The 26745-nt window shown below is 43.9% G+C and overlaps 1 protein-coding gene across 1 annotated transcript in view; it reads left to right on the forward strand.

Annotated features, from left to right (window-relative positions):
• plekha7a (pleckstrin homology domain containing, family A member 7a) overlaps positions 1 to 26745 on the forward strand; it is a 108209-nt gene that overhangs the window by 71763 nt on the left and 9701 nt on the right. Inside the window, exons 6-17 of the mRNA XM_070907631.1 lie at positions 2935 to 3039; positions 4554 to 4626; positions 8340 to 8440; positions 17268 to 17449; positions 19062 to 19610; positions 20087 to 20642; positions 21399 to 21482; positions 22055 to 22297; positions 23713 to 23766; positions 24096 to 24179; positions 25220 to 25285; positions 26644 to 26724. Of these exons, the coding sequence (XP_070763732.1) occupies positions 2935 to 3039; positions 4554 to 4626; positions 8340 to 8440; positions 17268 to 17449; positions 19062 to 19610; positions 20087 to 20642; positions 21399 to 21482; positions 22055 to 22297; positions 23713 to 23766; positions 24096 to 24179; positions 25220 to 25285; positions 26644 to 26724 (2178 nt within the window). The remainder of the gene's footprint in view (positions 1 to 2934; positions 3040 to 4553; positions 4627 to 8339; positions 8441 to 17267; positions 17450 to 19061; positions 19611 to 20086; positions 20643 to 21398; positions 21483 to 22054; positions 22298 to 23712; positions 23767 to 24095; positions 24180 to 25219; positions 25286 to 26643; positions 26725 to 26745) is intronic.

Genomic DNA, 26745 nt, shown 5'->3' on the forward strand with positions numbered 1-26745 from the left:
TTTCTTTTCTTTCTCCCTCGTCCTCTGCCATAGTTGAATGGCACCTGACTGGAAAACAGCTGTTTATCTCGATGCACTCAACTCCTAATTTTTGCATAATGGTAGTAGATAGAAATACGCATTCATTCATGTTTGTTTGTTTTTTTGCTGATTTTTGGGAAATTCGTTTAAAAAAATGTTTTTATTGCTAAATCTGAATTAGCTGTTGACGTCTTTAAATCACTTGTTTTGTCAGACTGATCACTTTGCAGTGATATGAAATATAGAAAAGCAGAAAACATTGATATGATTTGTACAATTATCAGAATCAATTATCAAAATCTGTCATTTGCATAATCGATTAATTGGCGTTTTGTTTCATCACTAAAAGTAACCCAGATTGACTCTTGGGAGCTGCATTGTTCAGCTACACTGGGATCAGCTGTCTGGTGTAAGTACACCTCAACCAGATTTCTGAAGGGAGGAGAAAAGGGAGGAGAAAGCACTGCTCTTGTTTAATTAGCTCACCCTCCCAGGTAGTTCTTCAACCTCCAGGTCTTCCACTTTTAGGTTGTCTGATCGTGTGTCATTACTGTAACGAATAGCTGCTCTGCAGTCACTCACCTACAAGACAGAGTGCTACTTTGCAGCAGAGAGAGAAACTGCATTTTCCACAGAATTACCCTCGGACTAAAAATAGACTTCTGCATCACACACACACACATACAGGCAGAGACAAACATATTAAACATGCACGGACATACACATACTGTATGTTTACAGATAAGGGACTCCAATGTGACAGTATTGGAGCAGCTCTGTGTCTTTGCATCATGCTTGGCCGACCAGCCTCCCTCTAATTAGCGAGTGTGTTTGCTGTTTTCCAGCTGTGGATGCCTCCCAGAGCTGCTGCCCGTCCATATACACACTCGTGCAGCCGTCACACCGAATCTTTTATTATAATAAGAGTGTGACGATGGTGGCAGGGTATTTGTGTGTGTGTGTGGGGGGGGGGTTGTGCCAGGGGGAGTAGTCTTTCTTCTGAGGTTTCAGAATAGAGGATGGTGTAATGAGATTTCATGAATATGTGCACAGTGTATAAGTATGTTTGCTGCATATACAGCAGGCACGCACACACAAACACTATAATAATGCAGGAATGTCACGGTGCTGCTGAGAGAGAGAGAGACAAGCAGCACCCGTGCATTTCTTTAATGCGTGTAATGAAAGATGAATTGACGTCAGTGTCTCAGATGTTTATACAGTTGGCAGACTTGTTGCTTAATGGGCTGGAACAGCAATAAATACTACCAACGAGCTAAACACTGCTAATAGACCTCAGCTGGCAGGTTAAGTCAAACTGCTTCTTAATAATTTCACCTATTATTGCATTGACTGACCCTTTCAAGGCCCTTTTCACTATTTTCTGATATTTTATACAGTGAACAATAAGTAATAGTTAGTTCTGTCCTGGAAGATGCGGCAGGGATCTGTTTGTCACCAGTGATAAATAAATGGGTTACACAGGTCCGTTTTCTGTGTTGCCATCTGTGCCAGCTGAAAAAACAAATTCAACAATTTTTCTGCAGAGATTTAGTTTGAGTCCATCTGCATGCACATATCTGTCCAAGTTTTTGTTCAGAACTTTTCAATTAGACCATAAATTCAGTGCTGTCACATAAATCTAAATCCACCAGCTGGCTCGAGCCTTTCTGTGTGACGTTTGTGTGCTTTTCTTGTGTCTGCACGGGTTTCCTCTGCTTTGGGTTCAGATGTTTTAGGTCACAGTATGACATGCATGACAAGGGATGTCACAACAGTGAAATGAAAAGTAAGGTGTCTTTTTACTTTAAGACATGTTTCCTTTCCCTCCTGTTAGAATAGTGCAGTCCCGTTTGCAGCTCAGATATCAACAGAAGGGAATGTGCCTCCGTCCTGTAACTGCCAGCAGAGGCTACAAAGTCTCTGCAACATCTCCATTATCACATAATCTCAAGACCCCATCTTGTAGAGACGCCCTTCGTATGTTCTTTCATAAGGAATGCACCATGTAATTGTGCTTACGTGGTACATTTGTGCTCAATACATACATACATACATCAAACACAATTTACAGAGAGTTGGAGAAACAAAAATACCATCTCTAAAGAGAGAACATACACTGGCTGTTTCTATCACAACCCTTGACTTTTTTATGCAGGAAAAGTCACCTCATCGGCAGTGCTTAGCTTTCAGCATACACACTTTCACAGCAGCCTCCAGTCTGTCACTGCTGACACGTTATTGCCTCATTCTCTTTGATGGTCGCCGTTCAGTTTCGCTGCGCAGGCTTTCCAGCAGGTGTCTGTCTGGCAGTCGAACCGCTGACCTGCAGGTCACATGCCCACTTTTTGAACCTCCTACCTGATAGTCTATAGAGGCTTTGTCAATGTCTGGCAAATGCCATGGCAACCATGGCTGACACTGTAACGGAGGTCCAGTGGAAAATTGACTGTGATCAAATAATGGCTGTAATTATGTAACAACTGGGGCAGAAAAAGAGAGGTACCTGGATAAAAAGATAATCATGGTGTGGGTGAAGGTCCGTTCAGTAATGTTGTAAGTAAGATTGAATGGTCCGATGAGGCACAGCCTGTTTCCAAATATAAGTTACTGTGACACACAGAGCTGTCTCGCTTTTTTTAACCACAGTTCTGCTACAGAGAATAAATGTTCCTGTTAAAACCTTAGATCATCATGTTGAGATGCAACAATTAGCCACACAACTTTGCTGCTGAGCAAATCTGATGTGTAAAAAACTAACAGAGCAAAGTTTTGGTTAGCTAATTAATTAACAAGCTGACAATAAAACACACAACAGTTGATTGATAATCCACGTTCTTTTGATGCAGTGAAATCAGCTTATCATTATCAGCTAGGACTTATGTCTTTTATACTCGCCTGTGTGTGTTTCAGGGCTCCCGGTCCAGTGGAAAGGTGCACAGCTTTGGGAAGAGAGAGCAGGCCATTAAAAGGAATCCCAACGTCCCTGCGGTGGTCCGAGGATGGCTGTACAAACAGGTCAGGACACACACACACACACAGACTGAAACACACTCATTCTAACATGCAAACAAATTGCACCCTGACGTTCACTATGTTTACTGGACGGCCATATTCCAAACACTCCGACTGAATTAAATCCTTCTACGTAAACGGCAGTTTTCTGATTACTGAAATGTGATCATAGGCTATGAGCATAATCGAACTGGGCCTACCACCCACATGGCACGGTGCAGAGGTCTGGTGCGTTGCCAGTTGGACAGCCGGCGAAAGCAGTTTGAGGCCTCGTTGAAATGACTCCTGGGAAGTCACCTCTAATGTGGAAGAGGCCAAAGCTACGTGCGGCTCCAGCTGTATAACCAAAGTCTTCACTCAGAGATGCAAAGATAACCACACAGATAGACAACAGTATCACAGATTAAGGTTTTAGGTTGAACCCAGGAGGGAACCTCGAGGTATTATAATGTAAATGTATACATGCAAAGCTTTTCTTTTTACTCCGCTTCATTTCACCAGGACGATCGCCTCAGTATCATTACTGCTTTCCAGGGAGTCCCGGGTACACACACTTAAAACATGCATGTAACGTAAAGAGGTGCCTTCATTAATTGAGCTGCAGATGGCTGCAACTAACCGTCATTTTCATTAACGGATTATATATAATTTGACACACATTGTTTTAATAAAACAAGCTTGTTCTATAGAGCTTCAGTCTGCGTGGCCCTACATTCACTTTCTCTTGATGAATGTTTTTTGCTTTGCCAACATAAAGCACCTGATGTGGATCACAGATTGCTGGAGACTCTGTGTATTTGAAGTTAGAATTTTAAATTAGAAATACTTAAAATATCTGTAGTTGGCATCGTCCCTCTGGAAAATGCTTGGCCTCAGTACAAGTGAGTGATGTTACTGCGAAGCAATTATATTTTAATGACCACACACAAATACACACAATCAATGCACAGACGCTCATATGAACATACAGTCCGTTAGTGCAGTGCAATTATATTTTAATTAGAAAAACACACACACAACCCACATGCACATGAATATACACATACTTGTACACACACACACAGATACACACTATCACTATCACAGGGTTACATTGTTGTAGCTTCATGCGTTTTGAGCCAAAGAAGAAGCTCATGTTTGTGTTGGAGGTGATTTCATCTCCTCTGTATCTGCTCTCCTCTTCAAACGGCACCATTTTCAGCCACAGAACATAAAAGACAAAATGGGCAGTGAAGCAGCCGTGGCAGGCCCAGCCAGCCAGGGAACGAGGACAAATGATCTCTGCCTTCCTCCCTCTCCTTCCTGTGCACTCTCTTTATGTCTGCTCATGTCCACCTCACTTTTCCTTCCATTACTGTATCTGCTACTCCTCCTCACCAACCCCCCCCCTCTCCCCTCTCCTCCTATTTAAGATATCTGTCTGCTCTTTCTTGCTATCTCCTCCAATCTGTGCTACTTTCTGTCTCATTATTCATTCATTCATTACTTACACTCTTTGTCCCTCTTTCTCTCTGCAGGACAGTTCTGGGATGCGTCTTTGGAAGAGGAAGTGGTTCGTCTTGGCTGATTTCTGTCTGTTCTACTACAAAGGTGAGTCTTTGTTCAAGAAAAAGCTTTCTCTGCGTAAAGTCGGCTGGACCTGGTACATGGACAAAATGGTTGAAATTGTCTTTGTACTGGACTGCATTGTATTCTGCAGGTGTCTCGTATGTGTATATATAAATAATGCCAAGAAGACTAATCTGTGTGAAAAGTAGTTTGACAAAATAATTTTAACTCAAGGTTCCCTTATTAACTTTCGGAGCTTTCATTTCAACCACATGTCACAGTCTTCATCAGCAAATCAAGTTCCAGACAATAACTGTTAAACTTTACTTTGTGATATAACGATGGTGAGCAGAGCGGCAGTCACAGTGAGGAGTCTTTCTTCAACATCCTGAATGTGCTTTCAAGCAGCTAGCGGCTACATCGGTGTGCACCACAGGCTGCTGCTATCCACCTGCGTAATCTCATCACGCAGCTAAATAAACGGGGTGCAGCTTGCAATAGAAGAAATGGTTAGCAATATGGCGTGCGTAACGTAGCAAGTTTAGCTAACTGATATCTGAAACGTTGTTGATGTCCCTGACTTCATAATCGGACTTTGCATCTGATGTTGACCCAATGCCGCGTCTCTTCCTTCGGCTGTCTGTTCTCTGCTGATGAAGACGTGAATAATTCAGTGAACTCAAACACGGTAAAATCAGCTCCTGCACCGTTTCCCTTGCTGTGGTGTCGTCGTCGTCGTGTTCACACAGCGTTGAAAAAGGTGAACCTTCAAGAGCTGATGGTTTAGTTTTATTTATATAGCACCAAGTCACGACCGAAGTTCACACAGCGGTGTAAAGTAATGGTAGTGGTAATAATATTCATTTAGTAATAGTAGTAATAATAATATAGCAGTGGTATAATAGTAATAATAATAATAATAATTGTAGCAGTGGGTGCTGAGCAGGAACATGGGGGCAGAAGGTGGCTGCAATCATAGATCCAGACTCTCCGGAGGCAGAGACGAGAGGACAGAGAGACGAGACAGCACAGGACTACGGGAGAGACGAGATGCCGAGTTAGTAACATGCATTAATGGATAAGAATGCGTACAGATGGAGAGGGAGAGGAGGAGAGAGGAGCTCAGTGCATCATGGGAAGTCTCCTGGCAGTCTAGGCCTATAGCAGCATAACTAAGGGATGGTGGGGAGGGTGTCTGCCCCCCCTGGTTCCACAGGAGAGGAGCTCGATAGCTGAAGGATCTGGCTCCCGTTCTACTTTTGGAGCCTCAAACCACAAGTAACGCTGCATTGTGGGAGTGCAGTGCGGTAATAAGGTACTATGAGCTCTTTAAGACGTGATGCAGAGTGGCAGCTGCCCTCCCATTCCTCGCCGCCATGTTTACATTGAAAACAACAACCGCTCGCTGTCTGAAAGCACCTTTAAGTTGATGTTAAGGCCGTCACCATCAACGATCTCCACTGGCATCAGAAACACAGAGAAAACAAGCGGCCAAGTCACAGCTGGTGCAGCCCCTGACGTCATGCACGTCAGCTCCATAGCTACGCCCTAACACCTTTACATACAACTACAACTCAACTACATCTCCATGACAACTGAGCAAGCTACCCTTGCAGATGAAGACGGAGTCAGACGCGGTTTCAAAGTGTGACAGCGAATGACTTTGCTTCATTGTTTTGTCACTGTGTGAAATGTTGCCTTCAAATGTGTTTTTGTTTTTTCAAAAACAAGAAACAAAATCACACACAAGTCTTTGTATTTCTTCTCTTTTCTTTCTTGGCTCTGAATTGAGGGAAACACACACTACACAAGTCCACAAGTTGGAATTGGACTCAGCTGAGGAAGGAGCCGGTGGTTCAGTCGCAGCGGGCATTAATCTGATCTTTCTCAGTGGGTCGCAGCTCAAACGCATGAAAAGATACGGACACAACACACAGCTGCATCACACACTCCATCCCTCTCTCGCCATTAGTCTCCATCCTCTGGCTGTCTTTATCTGCCTCTCCACGCCTTTCTTTTTCATCTCCATATTCTTAACCCCACCTTTAGGGACACGCTCCTCCGCCTCTCTCGCCCCGACAGGAGGAGGAAATCAATTCCCTGTCATTTCTTTTTCTCTGTCTTTCTCTCTCAGTTCAAAGGTTTCTCCTCTCAACATGAAAACACTTGATCTGTCTCCAGCATCACTTATTCCCTCACAAACAACCCAACCTCCCTCCGCTGGCTTTGTTTGTTTTTTTTACTATTACCTTTATTTGTTTGATGGCTGTTGAGGTCGTGTCCTTGCTTTCTTTTGTTTGTTTGTTTTTCTGAGAATATGGGAGTTGTAGCAGCCTGGTGTTCATATTTTAAAATGACAAACTTACACATTGTATTTTAAAGGATGAGATTTAGCCAGAAATACATAATAAACACAAAATAAATGAAAGAAATGAGGAAATAAGACAGGAAGCGTGGCAGGAAGCACAGTTAACGGAAATAATAAAATTAGAGCTGAAACGTTTCCAAAAAGAAAAAAATCTTATAGACAAAACACTAAATATATGCAGATTAAAATGATTAAATAAAACATGAAAAATCCAAATAATTAAAAAACATTTTGCCGTTTTCCTAAGGAGGCTGTCCGTTGTGGGGACTTGGACTCAGGATCTCAGTATTTCTGAATCCTGGATACATCCTCGGTTTCTCCCTCTTTTTTTACAGCCTGTGTCAAGTCGAGTCATTTTTATTTAAATAGCCCAATATCACAAATTTTCCTCAAGGGAAGCTTTACAACCTGTACAGCATGCGACGCCTTCTATCCTTAGAACCTCAATTCAGATGAGGAAAAACTTCCAAAAAACACTTACAGGATGACAAAGGAAACGCCCATTCTTGTGCTGTTTATGTTGTGTTATCTAACTTCACTTGTCACGGCCTGCTCTGCTCAATGTGTGTGTGTGTGTGTTTGTTAGTGTGTGTGTGTGTGAGACAGGCGGGGCAGAGCAGATAAAAAGACCTCACCGCCTCGCCCACCATTTCGGGAATGTCTCCTCCAAAGGTCCTTGAATTATTTTTAACCAATTACCTCTTTAATCCACAGCGCCGCCTTATCACCTCTCAGCCAAACGCCCACTTGCGTGCGCAGGTGCCGTGCACACATATTTTCATACCACTACTACATTATACATTGTGGTAATATTTGTCATTTCTAGCATGCTGTCACAATGTTCAGTGGAAAACAAATACTCTGCAGATATTTATTAGTATATGTGTGAACTAATTAAGATAGGACATTCGTGTATGTGTTTGTACTGTCTTTGTGAGGACCAATTTGATGTTTTAGACCTTGAGAGTGAGGATGTTTTTGGAAAGTGAGGACATTTTTAGCGGCCCTCGCTTCTTCAAAGTGCTGTCATAGGGTTAAGACTTCAGGTTAAGGTTGAGGACTGCATTATGTCAATGAGGGTCCTTACAAATATAGAAGGACAACTATGTGTGTGTGTGTGATCTGAGCATGTAAACCGGATGGGGCAGACACAGGAATGGCGGCTGGCTGCCAGTTGGACCCGGCCAGCTTTAGCTCTGTGACACTGGGATACCAGAGTGGTCATTTACTGCTTGGCACAACACTGAGTGTGTGTGTGAGTGTTATGATACTGGTGGCAGGCAGTGATGAAGTTAGTGGGTGATGAGTGATATTTATTCTCTTGCTCTTTCCTTTCCTCCATATCTCTCTCTCTCTCCCCCCCCTCCCCCCCCCCCCCCCCCTCCAGACAGCAGAGAGGAATCGGTCCTAGGCAGTATTCCTTTGCCCAGCTATGTCATTTCACCCGTGGGATCTGAGGACCACATCAGCCGCAAGTACGCCTTTAAGGTACGCCTCTCTTTGTTCTACAGACCGCTCTATGCTGATTCATATCTTTGAATCACTTTCTCTGATTGTTGTTGTTTTTTTTGCGGGGGGGTTATAGCCACCTATATTTATAGTGTTATGGTATGATTCCTCCTGAAATAAAGAAATGCAGCACAGATTAATATGGGTTTAATGTATTATGCATCATTGTCATGACCTTATTAGACCAAACACAACCATGTACACAAGCCAGAGTGGAAATAATAACTATTCAAATTGGAATTGTGTGTTTTCTTTTAACCTCACAATGTGAAAGTTTCTGTTAATTTGACTAAAAACAGGATTCTTCTACGTGTGAAATAAATGACCACAATGCTAATCTGCACACACAAGTTTATTTGATCCTGTTGACACTGTTGAACGTGATCATTGACTGAGGGATTCCTTCTTTAGGCACACATGCACACGTTCCTTTCCAGCTTTAAACCTGCTACAGGATGCTACCGTAACACCTGTTGTATGTCGACCGGCAGGTTTGATGGCACGAGACTATTCAACCCCAGAGATACATCGTCAAGCATAAATTACAAGTTCTATAACTTCACATTGTGCGTTCATCTCATCTGAGAAAGCATTTCTGTTTGTGTGGCGTTGGACTCTTTTATAACTGAGGCTCTCAGCATGTCTGTAGGTCGTAAACAGAAAAAGAAGTCGAAATGATCAAATCTTTTAAATCATTGCTTTTCAGTCATGTCAGAATGGCTTGTTCAGATTGTTGTACAGATCAACATCTTCCTATAATCATAACCCTGCCTACTAAGCCACCACTCAGCTCTCACCACCTGTCGTAGCGACGTCTATTACCACTGAATGTCTGTCAGTATCTTTGTTGAGACAGTCAAGCTCCCCTGGAATGGAATGAAGTTTCTCCGTTCCCTGAGGCAAAGTCTTTTTGAGTCGAGCCCGACACGTGTGAAGTTAAGAGGCAGGCGTACTGCACAGCACACACGACTCAGTGTTTGCCCACATGTGCATATAGACTTCCACTTTATTCATAGCTTAAAACTGTGTGTGCATATACAGATATGTGCACATATCTCAGGTCGCACAGAGACAGTCGCTTGCTTTTTGTCGCTTGATTTAACTTGCAGCCTGGTTTATTACATGAAGTGACATGTTTGCCTAGTTGTCAAAGAAAAGCTTTGGGACCAAAAGGTCATAGGTCTGATAGCAGCAGCCGTGGAGGCATTCTCCCTGATCTATCCTTAAGCAAGTCACAGATCGCCTACCTTCTCACTGCTTAAAGGTCTTTGAATGAGAAGGTTGGCTTAGTGTCTGAGTATTCAAATGTGTAAACATTTCCCTAACTGGACAAATCTCCCAATGGATTCTGATTCTGATTCTCCGAACATCAAGAGGCTCAAAGGATCCTGATGCAGCCTTAAACCAGGCAACAAGCACCTCTGAAGCTGCTCGACATTGTCGGCATTCAGTGCCCTGGGGGGCAAGGCCTTGGCTCGAGGCATTTTAAGCAGTGGTAGAAAGCTAGTACAAGGGACAGATGCACCATGATCCAGGAGGACGTGAAGAACTTCAAGGAGGAAATTAAGGAGATGAAAAGCTGTTGAGCCAGGCACGCAGGGGGCCTGGACTAAGAGGGAGATAACATGGGCAGAGTTGTGGAGATTAGGGCCTTTCTGCATCTCATTCTTACTGCGGTCAGTATATGACGCTCCTCCGTCACCGGTACACTTGCACACATGAGCGCTGATGGCACACATACCCGCAGGCTGCAAATCAGCTGTAACCCAAGGCCGGTATAGGTGGCGCCATTGGAAAAATCTTGCTGGTCTTACTGGATATATTGGAGCAGGAGAGGTGGCCGGTGAACTCAGAGGTCACTAGACCTTTATCCAAGTGACCCACAGGTCTACACCCACCATACTGCAAATGACAAAGTCTTAGGAGATGAAAGTTGATGTTGGACGGAAGCTGCAGTTTCCAGATGTGGTCCAGAGATTGTGTTGTGGTCCCCAGACAACAAGAAGATGATCCTGGTGGATCGTACAGTGTCACAGGAAGAGAGTTGTCAAGAGGCACACGAGAGGAAAGCCTCAAAAAAATAAAAGTTGGAAATAGAAAGTTGCTCAACATTGTAGATCCTGGATTGTAGATTATGTAGCTTCCTTGCTATGATATAAGTCTAACTATTGGAGACCATCCTCATCAGTTTCTCCTTGATGGGAAGAGGGAGATCATGTTTTTCACAGGCCATTAAATCTAATTGCATGGTGAAGTCACTTTTCTTTACATGAGCAACCTCAAAAAAAGGTATTTCGTCAAGTTCATCATGCAGAAGGAAAGAAGCGAATTCATTTTAACCCATAAAAAGGTTTAACAAAAGTAACAGAACTCATTCTCAATGAGCATAATCTTATATTTTATGTGCGATCTTAAGCCAGGTAATTACAGGGAATGAAGAAGAAAAACGAATGCTCTTCACCATTTTCACCTTTACAGAGCGAACTACTTAACTATTATAAACTAATAAAGATGAACAATATTGTGCTTACATCGTGGTCAGGAAGCTGTGAACGATGCTGTTTTATGACATTTGTAAGTTTATCTTCTCTTTCTTTTTTTGTTTAGTTTCAACATTTTAAAAAGCAGCTTAAAATCTTGTTTTCGTGTACTCCAGGGTGTGGTCAGTACAAAGTGACAACAACCAGCTATACCACTGAGTGATGCTGGCTGCTGGCTCTTTCAAGCAGAGAGGGCAGTGAAGCGCTGCTTTACAGCCTGGTGTTAAGTTTCTCCTCTGTGTCTAAAATAAACTGAGCTCAACTGAAGCCCTGAAACTTAAAGTTTCTACAACAGGAAAGGAAGTCATTCTACTTGAGAGTGATAACCGCCCTGCTGCCATAAAAACACTGCCAATCTGTTAGTCAAAGCAGCTTGAAACAAACTCCTATTTCAAATAAACGAAGATGCTTCTAAGCGACCTGTAACCACCAGCAGCACCACGTAGCCACCCGAGCTAGCCTGATGGCTAGTATGTGATGGTGTCTGAGTGTGTGAATGCTGCACCGTCACTGGCTACCAAATCGACCTATACACATCATGACCCCACAAATTAAACCTTCGACTCGCACCCTCAACCCCCCCCCTCCCCCTTTTCACCGAATCCTCTTCCCTCTCTTGTTCCAATTGGTGGGCTGCCCGACTGGGACTTCCCTCCCTCCCTGTGAGTGTGTCGCGTCGTCCAGTGACAGTCCACCCATAAATAGGTACTCCACCCTCTCATGTGCTCTCTTTGCCAGATGTAAACGTTATATATCCTTGTTGTCTACCGTCGGTGTGGCTTTTTGGGTCCAAACATGACAGAATATACGGCAGTATATTCCTCTGTTGGGTTTTGATGCATGTTTTGAGAATAACATGTCCTTGTGGCTGATGTGGTTGTGTTGTTTTTTTTTCCTTTAAGTGTTCTCTTTCTTATTTAATTCCCCCTATTGTCTTTGTTCCCCTCCTTCTCTCTCTCTCTCCCTCACCCCATCCTCGTTATTGCAATATGAATCTTTGTATTTGGCTTATCTGGTGTGGAGCTTATCGTTCATCTATGTGCTGCTCTCGCTGTCTCCTCCATCTGTCATCTACCAGCGTACCAGCATGCAGCTTTCTGATGGTGAGGAGGAAAACCTCACCTCACCTCACACTACTGTTCCAGAAATGAGGAGCAGAAAAATAATGTTTAAAAGCTGTAGGAGATCTTTCACTGTAGTTGCAGGCTATGCAACCCCACAGTCACTCCAATGTTGATTTTTCCAGAGCAGCTGCTGCTTGAGGGAGATATGAAGTACAGAAACCTGTTATGTTCTAGTTTCCTAACAGTATTTTCTTTCACAGAGAGTACAAACTGAATGTTTCTCTCAAAGCAGGCGTGATTTAAAACCGAGACAATCTATTGCAGTCTCCATTTGGATGTTTTTCAGTGTAAATTCAATTTCTACAGTTGCAAATTTAGGAGAATGCACCTTATCAGAAGCTTTGTGGTGCTCTGGCTGCTGAGGCTTATCTTTATGAGCACAATGACTCTTTAAATAGTGCCCGGACAAAGAGTGTGTGTGTGTGTTTGTCAGGGGCTGTCCAGAGGAAAAGAGCCGACACTATTGTAAGCCCCTCTGAGTGGAAGAAGTGAGTGATATTTTTCAGTCTGTAGAAAAAGAGAGGCTGAATGAGAGAGAACACAGAAAGGGAAGGAAGTGATTAAGGCTGGAAAATAAAAGGCGAATAAAGAGAGGAAGCGATAGGTGGAGAGGAAGGAAGCCATGAGGGCTAGTCGCGGTGAAATAAAGTGCAGAAAGAAATGGTGAGAGGGACTTTTCATATTTTTCCATAAAGCAGCGTTAAACAATGTAGTGGAGAAAACAAATAATCAGGAACACCCTTAAAACTGCCTCCAACTCCCACACAGACACAAACCACAGAGAGACAAAGAGGCTTCGCTGTGTGTGGACTCAGTGTGTAGGTGTGTCGGTCACGCACTCAGAGCTGAATGACCCACTCAGCATTCCTGCTAAAGAGAGGCAGGGTCTCCTCATGTTATTTTAGACTGCCGCTGGTGTGTGTTGGGTTTTGTCTCTACTTTGTGTGAGTCTGTGTGTTCTGATCGACAGGGCTTTTAAACATGTATGTGGTCTGCTGGAGGTCGCACGGGGGTGTACTCAACGTGAAGTCATTATTGGCTATTCTTAATTCCAAAACACCGTGGGAATAGGATTTGGAATTAAGATTATAAGTAGGTTTAGTTTTTGGTTAAAGTTTGAATTCAGTTTATTCAACATATTCCAGTACAAACGTGTGTGTGTGTGTGTCTCTGTACTGTGTGTGTGTGTGTGTCCACTGCACATGCATGCCAATATCTCTGCACGTGCCTAAACGTCTGACTAGAGGCGCAGTCCTCTGTCTCTCATCAAGACGCCTGTCCCATTGTAGCTGTAAGAGGCCGTCTGTCAGAGCGCTGATGGGGAGTGAGCAGGCGTGTTTTGACAGCTGCTTCCTGAGGATGCTCTCGTTCCTTTCGTCAAGATTTTTAGGGTGTTTTTAGATGCGTCTACCATTCAGTGGTTGCTAACTACTTTCCCTGCCTGTTTCCTGTCCTCTAAACACATCTCCGTGGCTGACAGTGACAGGCTGTCTGAGGCATGTGTATGGTCCAGACTTCCATTTCAACCAAACATTCCTCCAGCTGAGTTAACGGATCACAATTTAAATCACTTCTACTGACCAAGTGCTAAGACAGCACACTACACGACTCAAACACCGGGTAATGCAGACATAATACATGCATGACGTATGGGGGTGGGAGTCACCAGAGGCCCCACGATACGATGATATTGCAATTAGAAACATTTTGCGATATGCTGAGTATTGAGATAACACATATTACAATTTATCGCCTTTTTTCAACTGCAAATAGCCAAAAGAAAATGCCTGTCATCTGCTGTAGTGTTTGGTTTGAATGGAAACCTGCGTAGCCCTGGATCGTGATGGGAAACTACAAACCAAGTTCATTAGGTTCAAGGTGAACTAGCTAACTAGAACACGGCAGCAGCCCTGAAAACCAGGAACCCCTTTGTAGATTAGATGGAATTGCAGTTGTTTAAAAGCACTAAATGTAATATTTTACCATCAACCACCACGTTAGAATAACCTTACACAATAAAGACCATTGCTGAGGACGTTACCTGCCTCTGCTCACCAACAGTGTCAGTAATAGTTACTTAGTCCAGTTCAGTTCAGCTCGAGGGTTATTTTTGCATTTCCATTGGTAAATATTGTGGATGGTACTGATAGAACCACATCATTCTGCCCTGTTTTTCAGTTACCCCTCTGTTTGAGGTGCCTAGCACACTGAACCGGGACTTAAAGGTGGAGCTAGAAACACTGCAGTCCGTTGATTGGTCAATGGAATAGTCACTTCTTGTGCGACAAAGGACTCAATGCGCAAACTTGCCGTTATTTAATATCCCATCGATTACACTTTCTCGAACAAAAAACTGTCTGCAGTGGAAACGCAAAACAGATCTAGGGTTCAGGTACATGTACGTACGGGTTTCAAGGGCACTGTACCGAAACGTGACCTTAGTGCAGGCATGCATGCTCCATCTTATGACCCATCTACCTGATCACCACCAAAGAGCGAGTGCACAAGGTAACTTGGGCTTGAACGAAGTGAGTACCAGGATCAGGGTCAAGTAGATACTCAAACATAATGAGAAAGGAAATTACATTTTAAGGCATTTTATCAGTGCAAAGCGGCAGCAGCCACTGAAAGGAGCTTGTTTCAGCAGCCAGAAGGTAATACTTTCAGAGGGGAGGTGACTTATTAAGCTGTTAGGGAACCTGGGAGAGATGTTGGACTGGGAGCATTTATGTTTGTTTGTGTACATGTCTGCGTCTGACTGCTGGGGTTTATTCAGAGTTTATCGAACAGCAGCAGTGGCAGTCTGTGTTTGTAATATTCATGAACTTGTTTAGTGTGTTTTGTGTCTTTGTGACTGTCATCACGCTGACGCAGACAAGAAGCCAAATTGCTGAGGATTCACACTCATTTTATCACAGTATAAACCAAATAAAGAAATCACAGTGGGAAGGCGGTTGCAGTGGCGGTGGATCCCTCCACAAAACTCCAAACACTTATTATCCTGCATTCATTATTCATTGAGTGAATTAGGGAAGGGAAGGTTTAATGTTTAATTGCTTTTCATTTGCATGCATCTGTTGTTGAGTGGGTTCTCTCATTTGTCTTCCAATCCCAACCACCGAAACACTGAATGAAGGAAGGAGGGAAAGGGAAAAGTAGGACATTTATAGAGCTGTGCTCAATGGAGTGCAACTCACTTTATAAGGGCCTCTAATAACCCCACTTTCACAGCAAGGACATCTTTATCAAGGATACAAAACACTTAGGCGCTATTAATTAAAAAACAGCTGTTAGTGATGTACTGTTCCTTGAATTTCTTATTTCTTGGCCAGTTCTGCTGTTTGATGGTGTGGTTTCTTATCCCTGTGGATAGCTAGCCAATTATAATATCAGTGACATCATGTTGAGATATTTTCAGCACAGCTAAAAACGAGTTCAGTAGCAGGAACATTTTCTTACTATATGAATTATCAAACGGTGAACGTCTTGGTGTCAGCTTTTTTTTTTTGGACTCGCATAGTTCAACAAATTTTCAGGCAGATATCCACAGCAGGAGAAGAAGCAGAGATACCAGCTTCTCGACTGATGTTGGTCTCAGTAGACCAAACTGCAGTGCAGCCAGGAACATGTTGATTTGTGAGAAGGAAGCCGCTCACATTTTCTTTTTAGCTGGAGAAAAACTCCCTGCAGTCACTGCGCTAACGCTAGTATTACTGCTCTCTCCACCTACAACAACTTTTGAATATGATGACTTCTCATGCGCAGAGAAAGGCACTCTGGGAAGGACACTGTTGAGAAGTAGGTTCTAAAAATAATCAGTTAAAGCTGCGTTAATTGATTTGTTGGCCACTTGGGGGCAGCGGAACAAGCCGTAAACACAACATGGAACTATTATCACCTTGTAAAGTGGTATAGAGAACATGTTCGCAAACAGTTGCTTATTTACACATCCAGCAGACAAGGAGCAACATTAACATTCATTTGAGGATGTGTTTCGGGCCACCTGATGAAAATATAATAAGATCTATATTTATTCAGCTCTGCTGTGGGCACCACTACCTCCTGGAGGAAATATCTGTTTAGCTGCTAAATGCTCCACTATGTTCTCTAGCTGGTCTCTAGCCGATAAGTACATCTTTAAAGCACAAAATAAGCGGCGATGTCTCACACAGGACTTAAAAAAAATCTAAAATCATCATATTGATGTATAGTTGCAGTTAAACGTCAGATAATGTGTGAGTAACTTGACACACACAGAACAGAAGTGCACGGGAGTTTATATTATCAGACCTGTAGTATTATAGAGTATGTGTCTGGCTTGTGTTCTGCAACAGCACACATCAAATAGTCTCTTCAGTATAATACAGTATAATACTTTTGATATTCTACTCCGCGTCTTTAAATCCTTCCCCGTGATGAAACGGTGCAGACGTGCTCTTGACTGCCACTCACTGACAACAGTGTATTAGATCACCTGACTAACAGCCTTTTTACCGTGCATACAAAGAAATATCCATCTTAAGGTTGAATATTCCCGTCATGAGCTCAGCACTTAAATCAGAGTACAATTACTTTGTCATGGTGTGGGATCTAATCAGGCTGCATTTCACACTGCCTCTTGGCAGAGCGACTTCCACGCCAGACCACTGCAATGGATGTTACTTCCTTATTTTTTCCAGACATAGCGTTGAAAAATATAGCAGGCGTAAATGAAAAGCCATTGTAATGTTACTGTAACGATCGTTTACCATTTTTATATTTTCTTAGTAGCTTTCTAAGCTGTAATTTGAGGAAAAACCAGGTTTGTGAGGAGACTTTGGGGTTCTTTTTTCTGACACTCACATTTTCTCTTCTCCATTGTACTGAAGAATCTTTCCTCTCATTGGTCAAAAGTTGTGGCTTTGTTGGTCGTAACTGGCTGGCCTCTTTGTCTCTGTATTTCTATTGTGTGGTTTCCTTCATTGGCTCTCTGTGTATCGGTCAATGCTCATGTGGTCCTTGATGTTGTTTCTCTTGTTGGACGGCATGATGTCTCCCTGTCTCTTTGACCAAAGCTGAAGCTCACGTAACGCGCCGTCTCTCGGCGGATCTCTCCGTCTCTCTGACCACGACGCTGACCCAGCCTCCTCTCTCTCCCTATAGGCTAGCCACACTGGTATGCGCTCGTACATTTACAAGCAGAGCTCTGTGATTGGCTCACAGGCGGAGCACACTGGCATGCGGACGTATTACTTCAGCGCTGACACCCAGGAGGACATGAACACCTGGCTGAGGGCCATGAACCAGGCCACGATAATGCAGAACCACACCGGCACACTCATCAGGTAGGACTACACACACACACACACACACACACACACACACACACACACACACACACACACACACACACACTGTTAAATGTTCCTCTTTGGTGCTGAGCGTATTGTACAGTGCTGTGGTGATTTAGGGATCACCTGTTAATCAAGCAACCTTATTGATTCAGTGACTATCCAGTTCCTGAACCTTCTAACTGTTGTAAACTATTTTCTTTATTTTTTATGAATAGTAAACAAGCCAAATTAGCCCTCCGAGCTAATATGTGCTAACTTCGCTCACGGCGGATCAGAGATGTGAATTTTTTGAAGACACTAGACAAAAGCATGAGACTATATCGTATTAAGTTGCTGTGAGCTGTAGATTCTCCACTTCTAAGCAGAGACACGACTGACTGACATCATTCACTGGCAGCCTCAGACGCTCAGCTCGTACTCCTTCGACTACACCAGCTGTTACTGAATGACAGAAGGGAAACCTCGCTTCAGACCGCTTCCACTGGGACGTCTTTTATTCCTCTTTTCCATCACGTTTTGACGTTTTCTTGTGTGAAGAAACTATAACAGTAATATTACTCTTTCCTGCATGTTGCACGTCTTTTTCAAGAGTTTGATTACTTTTACACACTACTCTTAGACTAAAAGATAAAGCCTTCCGTTCTTTATTCAACACAATCTAATGGGGACAAACCATCATAATCATCATAGTGCTGATTTATATTGAATGTATTCTAATACCAGCTGCACCTGAGGCTGTTTAATTCACTGCTGCTTTAAAAGTAAACTTTGGTGTGCAGTTGAATTTCAGAGACATGACTGTTTCTTTAGCTTCTTCTTTTTCACACGGAGTTTCATTAATGAGTGAAAATGGTCCTTGTGGTGTATTCAGTCCTTAAAGTTGGTGATGAGGCTAAAAGTTTCTCTTTCATGTGACATCTAGTTTAAATTCAGTCCAGCAGAACAGAACAAAGACTAAGACCCCCTGAAATCCATGGGATATCAGAAGTGATCAAATGAAACAGAATTGGTGCTTATCGAGTAACAGACACTGAAATCCTTTGAGAAATTTGAGGAAAAGAAATCAGCCGTCAGGATGACTGCTGAAGGTAATTATCATCAGGTTTATCCAAATATTCAAAGACTTGGGTACCAGACGAGACGATAGTCCTAATCCTAAACCTGTTGTAGTGACTACTATCAAGGAACGGCTCTTATCTGTGACGCGCTGATCCAAATCCATACTGAAGTCCTTTTTATACTGTGCATCATTCAAACCCACTCCCGGGATCAGCACGCTTGAAACAGCTGCCACGCTTTTTAATTTGATGTACTTCACTGTTTTTCTCTTTTGTCCAGAAACTGGATTAAGACTTTTAGTTATTTCCTCATGTAGCCACTGGCTCCTCTTTCTGTTCTCCTTCATGCTGCTGTAGTTATTTTTTTCCCCTTCCTCCAGCTCTCAGCTGTGTCTGATTTATCTCCTCGCCTTCATTTCCTGTCGAGGTTGTAAAGGGCTGTTCTGCCCTTTTTCTTTCCCCCCTTTCTGCTACACTTGTTGAAGAGAAAGTTACAAACAGTGTAAGAGTGTACATCCTTTTCATGTAATCTCTACTCTCCACAGACCATCTGACAAGTTGGAGAAGTTCAACACGTTTCAGCAGCATGCTGTCCCGCAGACGAACCACGTAAACCACCACAAGACCCCAGACTCTGAGACCACAAGACCCATCATCCACGAGGTTCTCCTGGAGCCCATACACCGAGACTCAGACGACCGCTGCAGCTTCCACAAAGAATCTCCTGCCACCACCATGTTGGAGCACCCCATGGGAAGTATAGCCCTGGAAATGGACACACACACTTCCCTCCCCTCCAACCCCGCACCCTCTGCCCTCCCTCAGTCAGACCACGTGTCGGCCTCAGCGCCCGTGTCCAGGGTTCCGTCGCGGGCGCCGTCACGAGCCGCCTCGACGCTGCCCTCCAGCGTTTGCACGAGGAACGGCCTCGTCTCCACGCCCAGCCCGATCCTGGAGCCCAACGGGATCGCAGCGGGGACGTACCAGAGGGTCCCGGCGCCGCCCCCTGCTGACTCTCACAAGCAGGTGCAGAGGAGAAGTGCTCTGGAGCAAGTGGAGCAGTGGGTCCAAGTGCAGAAGACTGAGCACAGAGGGTACGTCACTGTCATACAAATACAAAGGACTATTTATTCTATTCTAAACATATCCTTTTATTTTGGTATTTTATATTTAAAGTACATTTTTTTGTAGCATGATTTTGAATCAGCTCTGCAGCAGGTAGATGACCACCGCGTCAGGGCAGCCAAAGGAAACTATCCTTGTTATTAAGTCAGTGTCGGCTACAGTATGTACTGTGTAAGGACACTGTCGAGTGACCTTTGCTTGCAGACTGAACATGTATGTCAACCCGTCATGAACATAGCAGGTCTGCACGGACAATGTTTTATTATTTCTGATCGTTTATCGTTAATAAATAATGTGACTGAAAAGCTCGTTTATGCTAAGAAATGTCATTTGTTTCAGTTGCTTATTTTCTTATTCAATCGTTAAATAAAAGTAAAGGTAAGATTAGAGGAGTCTTCCTCTCTGAAAAAACATCCTTTTGTGTCCTGCCGTTCCTACTCAACAGCCCCCCATCCAGAGAGAACACCCTCCCTCGTCGCACACCACCGACCCAGCACAAGTTCACCTCCATGGATGCATACCAGACCCTGCCAAAGACTCCTCGCCATAGCCCCCTGCCCGGCCGTCTTGGCGAGTACAAGTACGCCCAGGACCGCCTCAGCCACTTCCGCCTCACCCCTGAGCAGGGGGGCCCAGGGTCCAACACCGTCTGGCAGCTATACGAGTGGCAGCAGCGCCACCAGTTCCGTCACGGCAGCCCCACAGCGCCACTCTACACTCCGGCCCCGGAGTACCCATTTGGCCCCCGCCCTCCATCCACTGTGCCTCCCTCCTCTGCAGCACCCAGGTCCGAAGGGCCGCCCCGCTGTGTGTCGGTACCACCTTCATCTGCAGACATCCCTCCACCGGGGCCTCCGCCCGGCACCAGCCGCACCCTGTCGCCCACACGGAGGCCGCACACGCCAGCTGAACGGGTGACAGTCAGGCCCCTGGGCGATAGGTCAGTGGTGGACATCCCCTTCGCTGTTTCCCCCCGCAGGACCAAATCCCAGCTGCTCAAGGTAAAATAATGTTTGTTGTAAACGACACGACGTGTAACCAACTGAAAGAAAACTAACATTACTGTAGTGTCCCCCCCCAGAATATGTAAGCAAGTAATGATAGAGAAGCAAGAGAAGTAACGAAGAAGAAAGGCTGAGCTTGATGAAGGACAGAGACTGTAATGGCAGCATGTATTGATATTGTTGATTAGACATATTAGATGAAATGGCATACGGATGGTTGTCACTGCGTTCTTTTACATTGTGTGAAATTGATTTCGTCTTCCTGTTGTGCTCTTTCAAAGATTGGACCATGAATGTTTCTTCCCGTTGTCAAGTGCAAAATATCAAATAGAACAGTTTCTCATCCAGAACGATGTCAGTCATTCTGACGCTGTGGGGTGGATGCTGAAACTGTGCTCCACTGAACAGAATAATTGTTTTAGTGCCTCGGGCTACGATGGCAGACGTATCGTTAAGCCATTCAGTCTGTTAAATAACCTCAACTGTATCAGAACCAGTCAGAAAGGAACCGTTAACTGTAGAAAATGTACACTACTATATCATGTAGATAAACATTTGTCACGTTTATGGAAACTGATGAAAAGTTTGAGTGAAAAGCTTAACGCAGCCCAGAGATAATAAACAACACAGAGTTCTGTTACGGAGGTGACGAGGAACATGCCGTGTTGTGTCGCGATAGCAGATTCTTCAGTATTTTGATTATTTTGTGTGTCTTTATTCTGTAAATAAAATGTGTTGTCTATGTGTTGTCAGGCCGCTACTCTCGAGAGACGGTCGATGCCTCCATCTGGCTACATCACACACACAGTCAGTGCACCCAGCCTTCATGGCAAAACGGTACGTCTTGCAAATAAAAATATGCTTCAGTGTATTGCAAATATTAATACTTTAACAAACATTACATCAGGCGTGGATTTAATTATATTGAGTGCTGTTTTTTCACTATTTGGAACTTGAAGCAGAAAACTGAACGTTTGCAGGCTGAAGAGGTGTGTATTCAAAGTGATGTGTGATTCCCTCTCGCAGGCTGCTTCCACAGTCCAGTAATATATTACAATGTGCAACACACTCCAGATATCAGTCACCAGAAGTTCTTCGCTACGACTAAATGTTAACAGATATCGACCAAATCTTGATTAGCCTTTTGTCAGCACGGGCCAGTTGGCTGTGGCTGAACATTTGGGAGACGTTGCTTATCAAATACAGAGAGTTGCTGCGAGTCCCGCCTTTTGTTTTCGACGCCATTAATCCTCCTTAATTTAGCTGCTGTTCTGCTTGTTCAATGTGGCCATCAGCCAGTCGCACTGTGAATTAGTTAGGTTAGTCTTTCTTAAAAACAGTAGATGTTTGACTGAAGTTTGGTGTGGTCCGTTTTGATGCCGGATGTCATGTCCTGTGGTGCCTGGCAGCCCGAGGAGCTCACCCTGTTCCTCATTCAGCTGCGCCGGCATCAGGCCAAGATGGCGTCCGCACGTCAGCACACGTTAACCCAGCTCCAGCGGCTCAACGGTCCCAAAGACCCCTACCACCACAACCACCTCCTCACTGCCACCACCACTAGCACCAGCCCCCTCCTCAGCTCCGGCCCTTCTCCTGTGTCCCACATCGGACATGTGGGGCTCTCGGCTCCCCTGGGCCCTTGCAACACCCAGGTGGGGGCCCCCCACGGCACGCCTACCTGTCCGCCCCTCATTTTACCATGGACTGGTAGAGGTCGCCACTGAATATTTTGCAGGGTTGCATTACATTTAAATCAGATCTACAAGAGTTATTGTCTCATATCATTTGTACTTTCAACCTTTTCTCATCGAGAAATGTCATTTGTCCGTTATTCATTATTATTGGATGACACTGTCAATTTGTCTGTCCAACACTTTGGTCCGCAGTGAAATGTCTCTGCAACTATTTGAATGGCTTTCTATTAAATTAATTAAAGAAATTTCTCGTTCCCAAATGATGGATTCTAATCATTTCGAGGACACCCTCACAATGATAATTTGTCCAACTCTTTGTACAACATTTTAATAAGTAGTTTCTGGATTTGCTTTGAATTAGCTGTGGGTATTCTTAATCCTCAAAGGATGAAACCTAATGGTGTTTACCCTCCTGGCACTGTCTCTAGTGCCACCACCAGGTCAGGTTGTCAAGTACAGAAGATATTTCAAAGTGTGGCTATGGATTAAGTAACATTTCAAGTCTCTCCAGTGAAAGCTGTTAAATTCCTCCCCGTGACTGTTAAGCGACTTGTTTGTACATCACCATGTCTTGCCTACCCCAATCATCCAGCACCTAGTCTCTGGGTGTCCTAGTCTCTCTTAGGCCAGACCTGTAACCCCCTGGTGATCCTGTATGTGGTAGTTTTGTATGTAAATACATGTTTAAATATGAAAAAAAAAAATCAAAACACACAAGTTAAACCAACAGCGAAGTCTCAGTATGTCAGTGGCGACCTCTCCCCGAAAGCTCCCGTGCTTTAGTGGTGTGACATCGGGCATGGTTCGTCTGTGAGCCGTCATAGAACCATCCGCCTCTCTTTCCATGTCCTGTTCTTGGCTGGTCAGTTTCCATATCGTGCTTCTAGTGATACTGTCCATAGCATGTTGTGCTGCTAACTTTTCGACGTCCTCAAAGCCATCCCATGCTTTGGCTAACCGGCTGGCTGTGGATGTGTCGGTCCGTTTGGTCTTCTGGTTCGTGAATCTTTCATTTTCGGCCGTTCTTCAGTTTTGTCTTTCGTCGAGTGATGTGAGCTGAATTAAAGATGAACTAAAGATCAAGTGTTTCAAGATCTGCTGCTTCTAAAGGATCTGGTTTGTGCTGGTGTTTTGTTTGTTGCAGTAGGAACATCTCTGAGAAGATGAATGATTTTTATTACTGTGTGTGTGTGTGTGTGTGTCGGCTGTGATGCATGTTGGCACATAACAGCAGTTCACACTTCATACTCGACACACAAACATCCTACTAGATGAATTGCCAGCGAAGCTTCTGTACATTCAGATAGTGAATTATTTAATTCCCATTGACACAAATCAATAATCCACACTCACATGTTGCCCCCCCCCTCCAGGTCGATGACACCTACATGCAGCTGAAGAAGGACTTGGAGTATCTGGACCTAAAGGTGAGACAAGGACGTGGACAGAGTTTATCCCCTGGTCCCTGTCGGTTATTTTAACTTACTTTCTGCTGTAGTTCAAGTGTTTTCTATTTCTGCTGTCCCTTCTCTGATTTTCTAGCTCAAACTAACCCTCTTGTGGTGTTTCTCACTGACAGCCCCTTCTATCACTCTGAGACATTAGTGTGTCTCAGCTACCAATAGAGATGCTGAGGCATCAGTGTGAGACAAAATATCCCCGGTCTTTGAAATCTTGTGTGGTTTTAGGAGCATCTCACGAAAGCAGCCGCCATTTTGTGACCGCGGCCTTGTGTCTTTGTGATTTTGACTCCCAGATCAGAGCTCTAGAGCCCCTGATCCTCGCAGTTCACAGTTTACTACTGCACTGCACTGCTGGGCCTCTCAGGCCTCTAATGAACGTAAGCTGTACGTGTGCGTGTGTGTCTGTATCCAGTATATGTGCTATACAAAGAGATATAATGTTGTATGTAGCGTGTCTGTGATTGGGTGTGTGTGCATTTAAGCTTGTGCATGTTTCTACAGCGTTCAGAGTAGGGATGCATGTGTATAGTCTGTATGTGAGTGTGTGTGTGTGTTCACGTGTTTAGAGAGTCCTTGTTCTAGAAAGACCATCCCATCGCTTACAGCACCGCATTCACGGCTTGAACGGCATCAAATGTCTTATCTCCACGTGCTCTTTGACCTCCCCACCCCCCCTCCCATGCGGTGATGCTGACGATGCTGTTGAGAAGTGGGCATGGGATGGCTCGGCAGTGCATGTGTTGTGGCTGTGGCTGTGGCCCGGTGGTTGAAAAGCCAGCTGCTTCTACCATCGTCTCTGAAACGCTGCACCTCCTTGACAGTAACTCAGGGCTCTACTGTGTCATGTCTCTACTTTATTCCCAAAAGGAGCACATGCACTTCTAAACTGATGATATCCCAGCACAAGAAAGAGCTGTTATCAGTGAAATTAGTTGATTTCCTCATTGCTAAATTTGCACATGCTCTATTTTATTGTTTTTCAAACTTGCACAAGTGTTTCAGGAGGTTATTGTAGCGCTGTAGAAGCTGTCAGTAACTGCAGTAAAACTCAAACGGAGCACCTGAATTCAGGCGGTCCAGGGTGTGTTCCTCTTCACTGCACCTTCCTTGTATCGAGGGGATATTGTGTACAGAAGTTCTATGGATAAGTCAATTTGTGCAGGGCTTCAAAGTGTCCATAGCCATTGTGTTCTTCATGGCAAGAGCTGATTTTGTGTGCCAAAACTCACTCATATTGTCATGTACACGAGGCGAGGAGAATGTGTCACAGTAGTCTGTCTCAGCCTCGTAACGCTGTATTTCGTAGCTGGTCTATGTGTTCTCTATCTCCTTTGTTTCCGCCCCACTGCACCGTGTTTCAGACACGTTGTTTTACCATTTAACAAACATCTGGAAATATTTATTTTGCAATTTCTAGGTAGCCGGAAGTCAGATGCTGAAGGAGTCAGGGAAGCCTGTCAAGGTTGCAGAAAGTGACGTGGATGTAAGTAAGATGAAGATAAAGCTTCTTAAAATGCTGCATGAGATGCAGATCAGTTCCTTTGACTGCTTTCGCTCCTGTTTGCTTGTCTGTTAGTAAGATGTTTAATGATAACATGTTAACTAAATTCAATTACATTTGGTGGAAAGTAAAGAAAAATCTTGTTGCTTTCTTGTTTCTTGATGTTTTTGATGTCAATTTAAAGGATTTGTTAATATTGTGAAATACTGCAGGACATTTCTTTTAAATGTTTTTTTTTTTTGCTATTTTCTCATCATGTACTGTACTTACTATCTTTTTTGTTATTGTATGTTTGATGCAAATGCTTATTCACATGCAGGTTAAGCATTTCTATACATTCGCTATCACTGAAATAACAGAAGTGTAGGATTGTTCTGTTTTGTTCCACTCGAGACGAGAGAACATCACATGTTAGTGTGTTTAGGGGAGCGGCTCTGACTGCCGTGATTCAAATGGGAGAAAAGTGATGGTGATTATGGCAAAACCAAATATGGATGTTGTGGGAAAAGTGTGGGAAGACGTGGTAAACTATTACCCTTAACTTCAAGGGTCAAACAGCATGCAGTGTGAATATGTAAATGCTGTTAGTCTTTCAGTTTGAACCCTGCGGTTTTCCAAACAGTCTTATTTCTCCTGTGAAGGTGTTTCTCAGTACAAGCTTCATATGCGGCTGTTTAAACAATTTATGAGAGCGTTGTCTGCGATGAATATTTGATCAGATCCAACAACAACATCGCCGTGGAGACAACAACAGGATTAATAATTTATTCGATAGAATATAAAAACTAGTCTTAAGTGTAAAAATGTATATGGACAAGCGCTTTGTTCACATCAAGCTGTTCAGTCACAACCTTATTACGACTGTTGTGTTGTTGTTTTACCGCAGGATGATAGAGTGATCCAACCTCTGCCTGGAAGTTTGCAGAGTTTAATCTGGGATTAATTAACAGGGCTCAGAGCCTCCCTGACACTGTAATTAAACGTGTCAGGTGGGTCGCACCCACTTCCTGTAATGGGCTCACTCACAGTAATTACACCCGCATGTGACCAGGGGAGCTACGGGACTGTGAATATTAAAGGTTACAAACCTGCATGCATGCAGAAAAGAGATATGTGTACATGCACATCAAAACACACACGTTTCTGTACACAGTTATTTGTCTGCACCTACAGAGACAAGAGGAAGTAGTAATTAAGTAAATGGGCCACTTAATTAACAGAGGTCAACACACAGACACACACTCTGGTACTACAGAAGTGTTTTATCTGTGAGAGTGTATGGTTCCTATAATGCCCCCTTTATCTCCCTCCCCACTCAGCTCTGTGTCTCCCCCCTGCAGGTGAAGTTAAGTCGGTTGTGCGAGCAGGACAACATCCTCAAGGACCTGGAGGCGAGGATCAGCTCCCTGAAGGAGGACAAGGTACAAACTGCTGCTTGTAAA

This window comes from Enoplosus armatus, chromosome 6, assembly GCF_043641665.1.
Source record: "Enoplosus armatus isolate fEnoArm2 chromosome 6, fEnoArm2.hap1, whole genome shotgun sequence".
NCBI lineage: Eukaryota > Metazoa > Chordata > Actinopteri > Centrarchiformes > Enoplosidae > Enoplosus > Enoplosus armatus.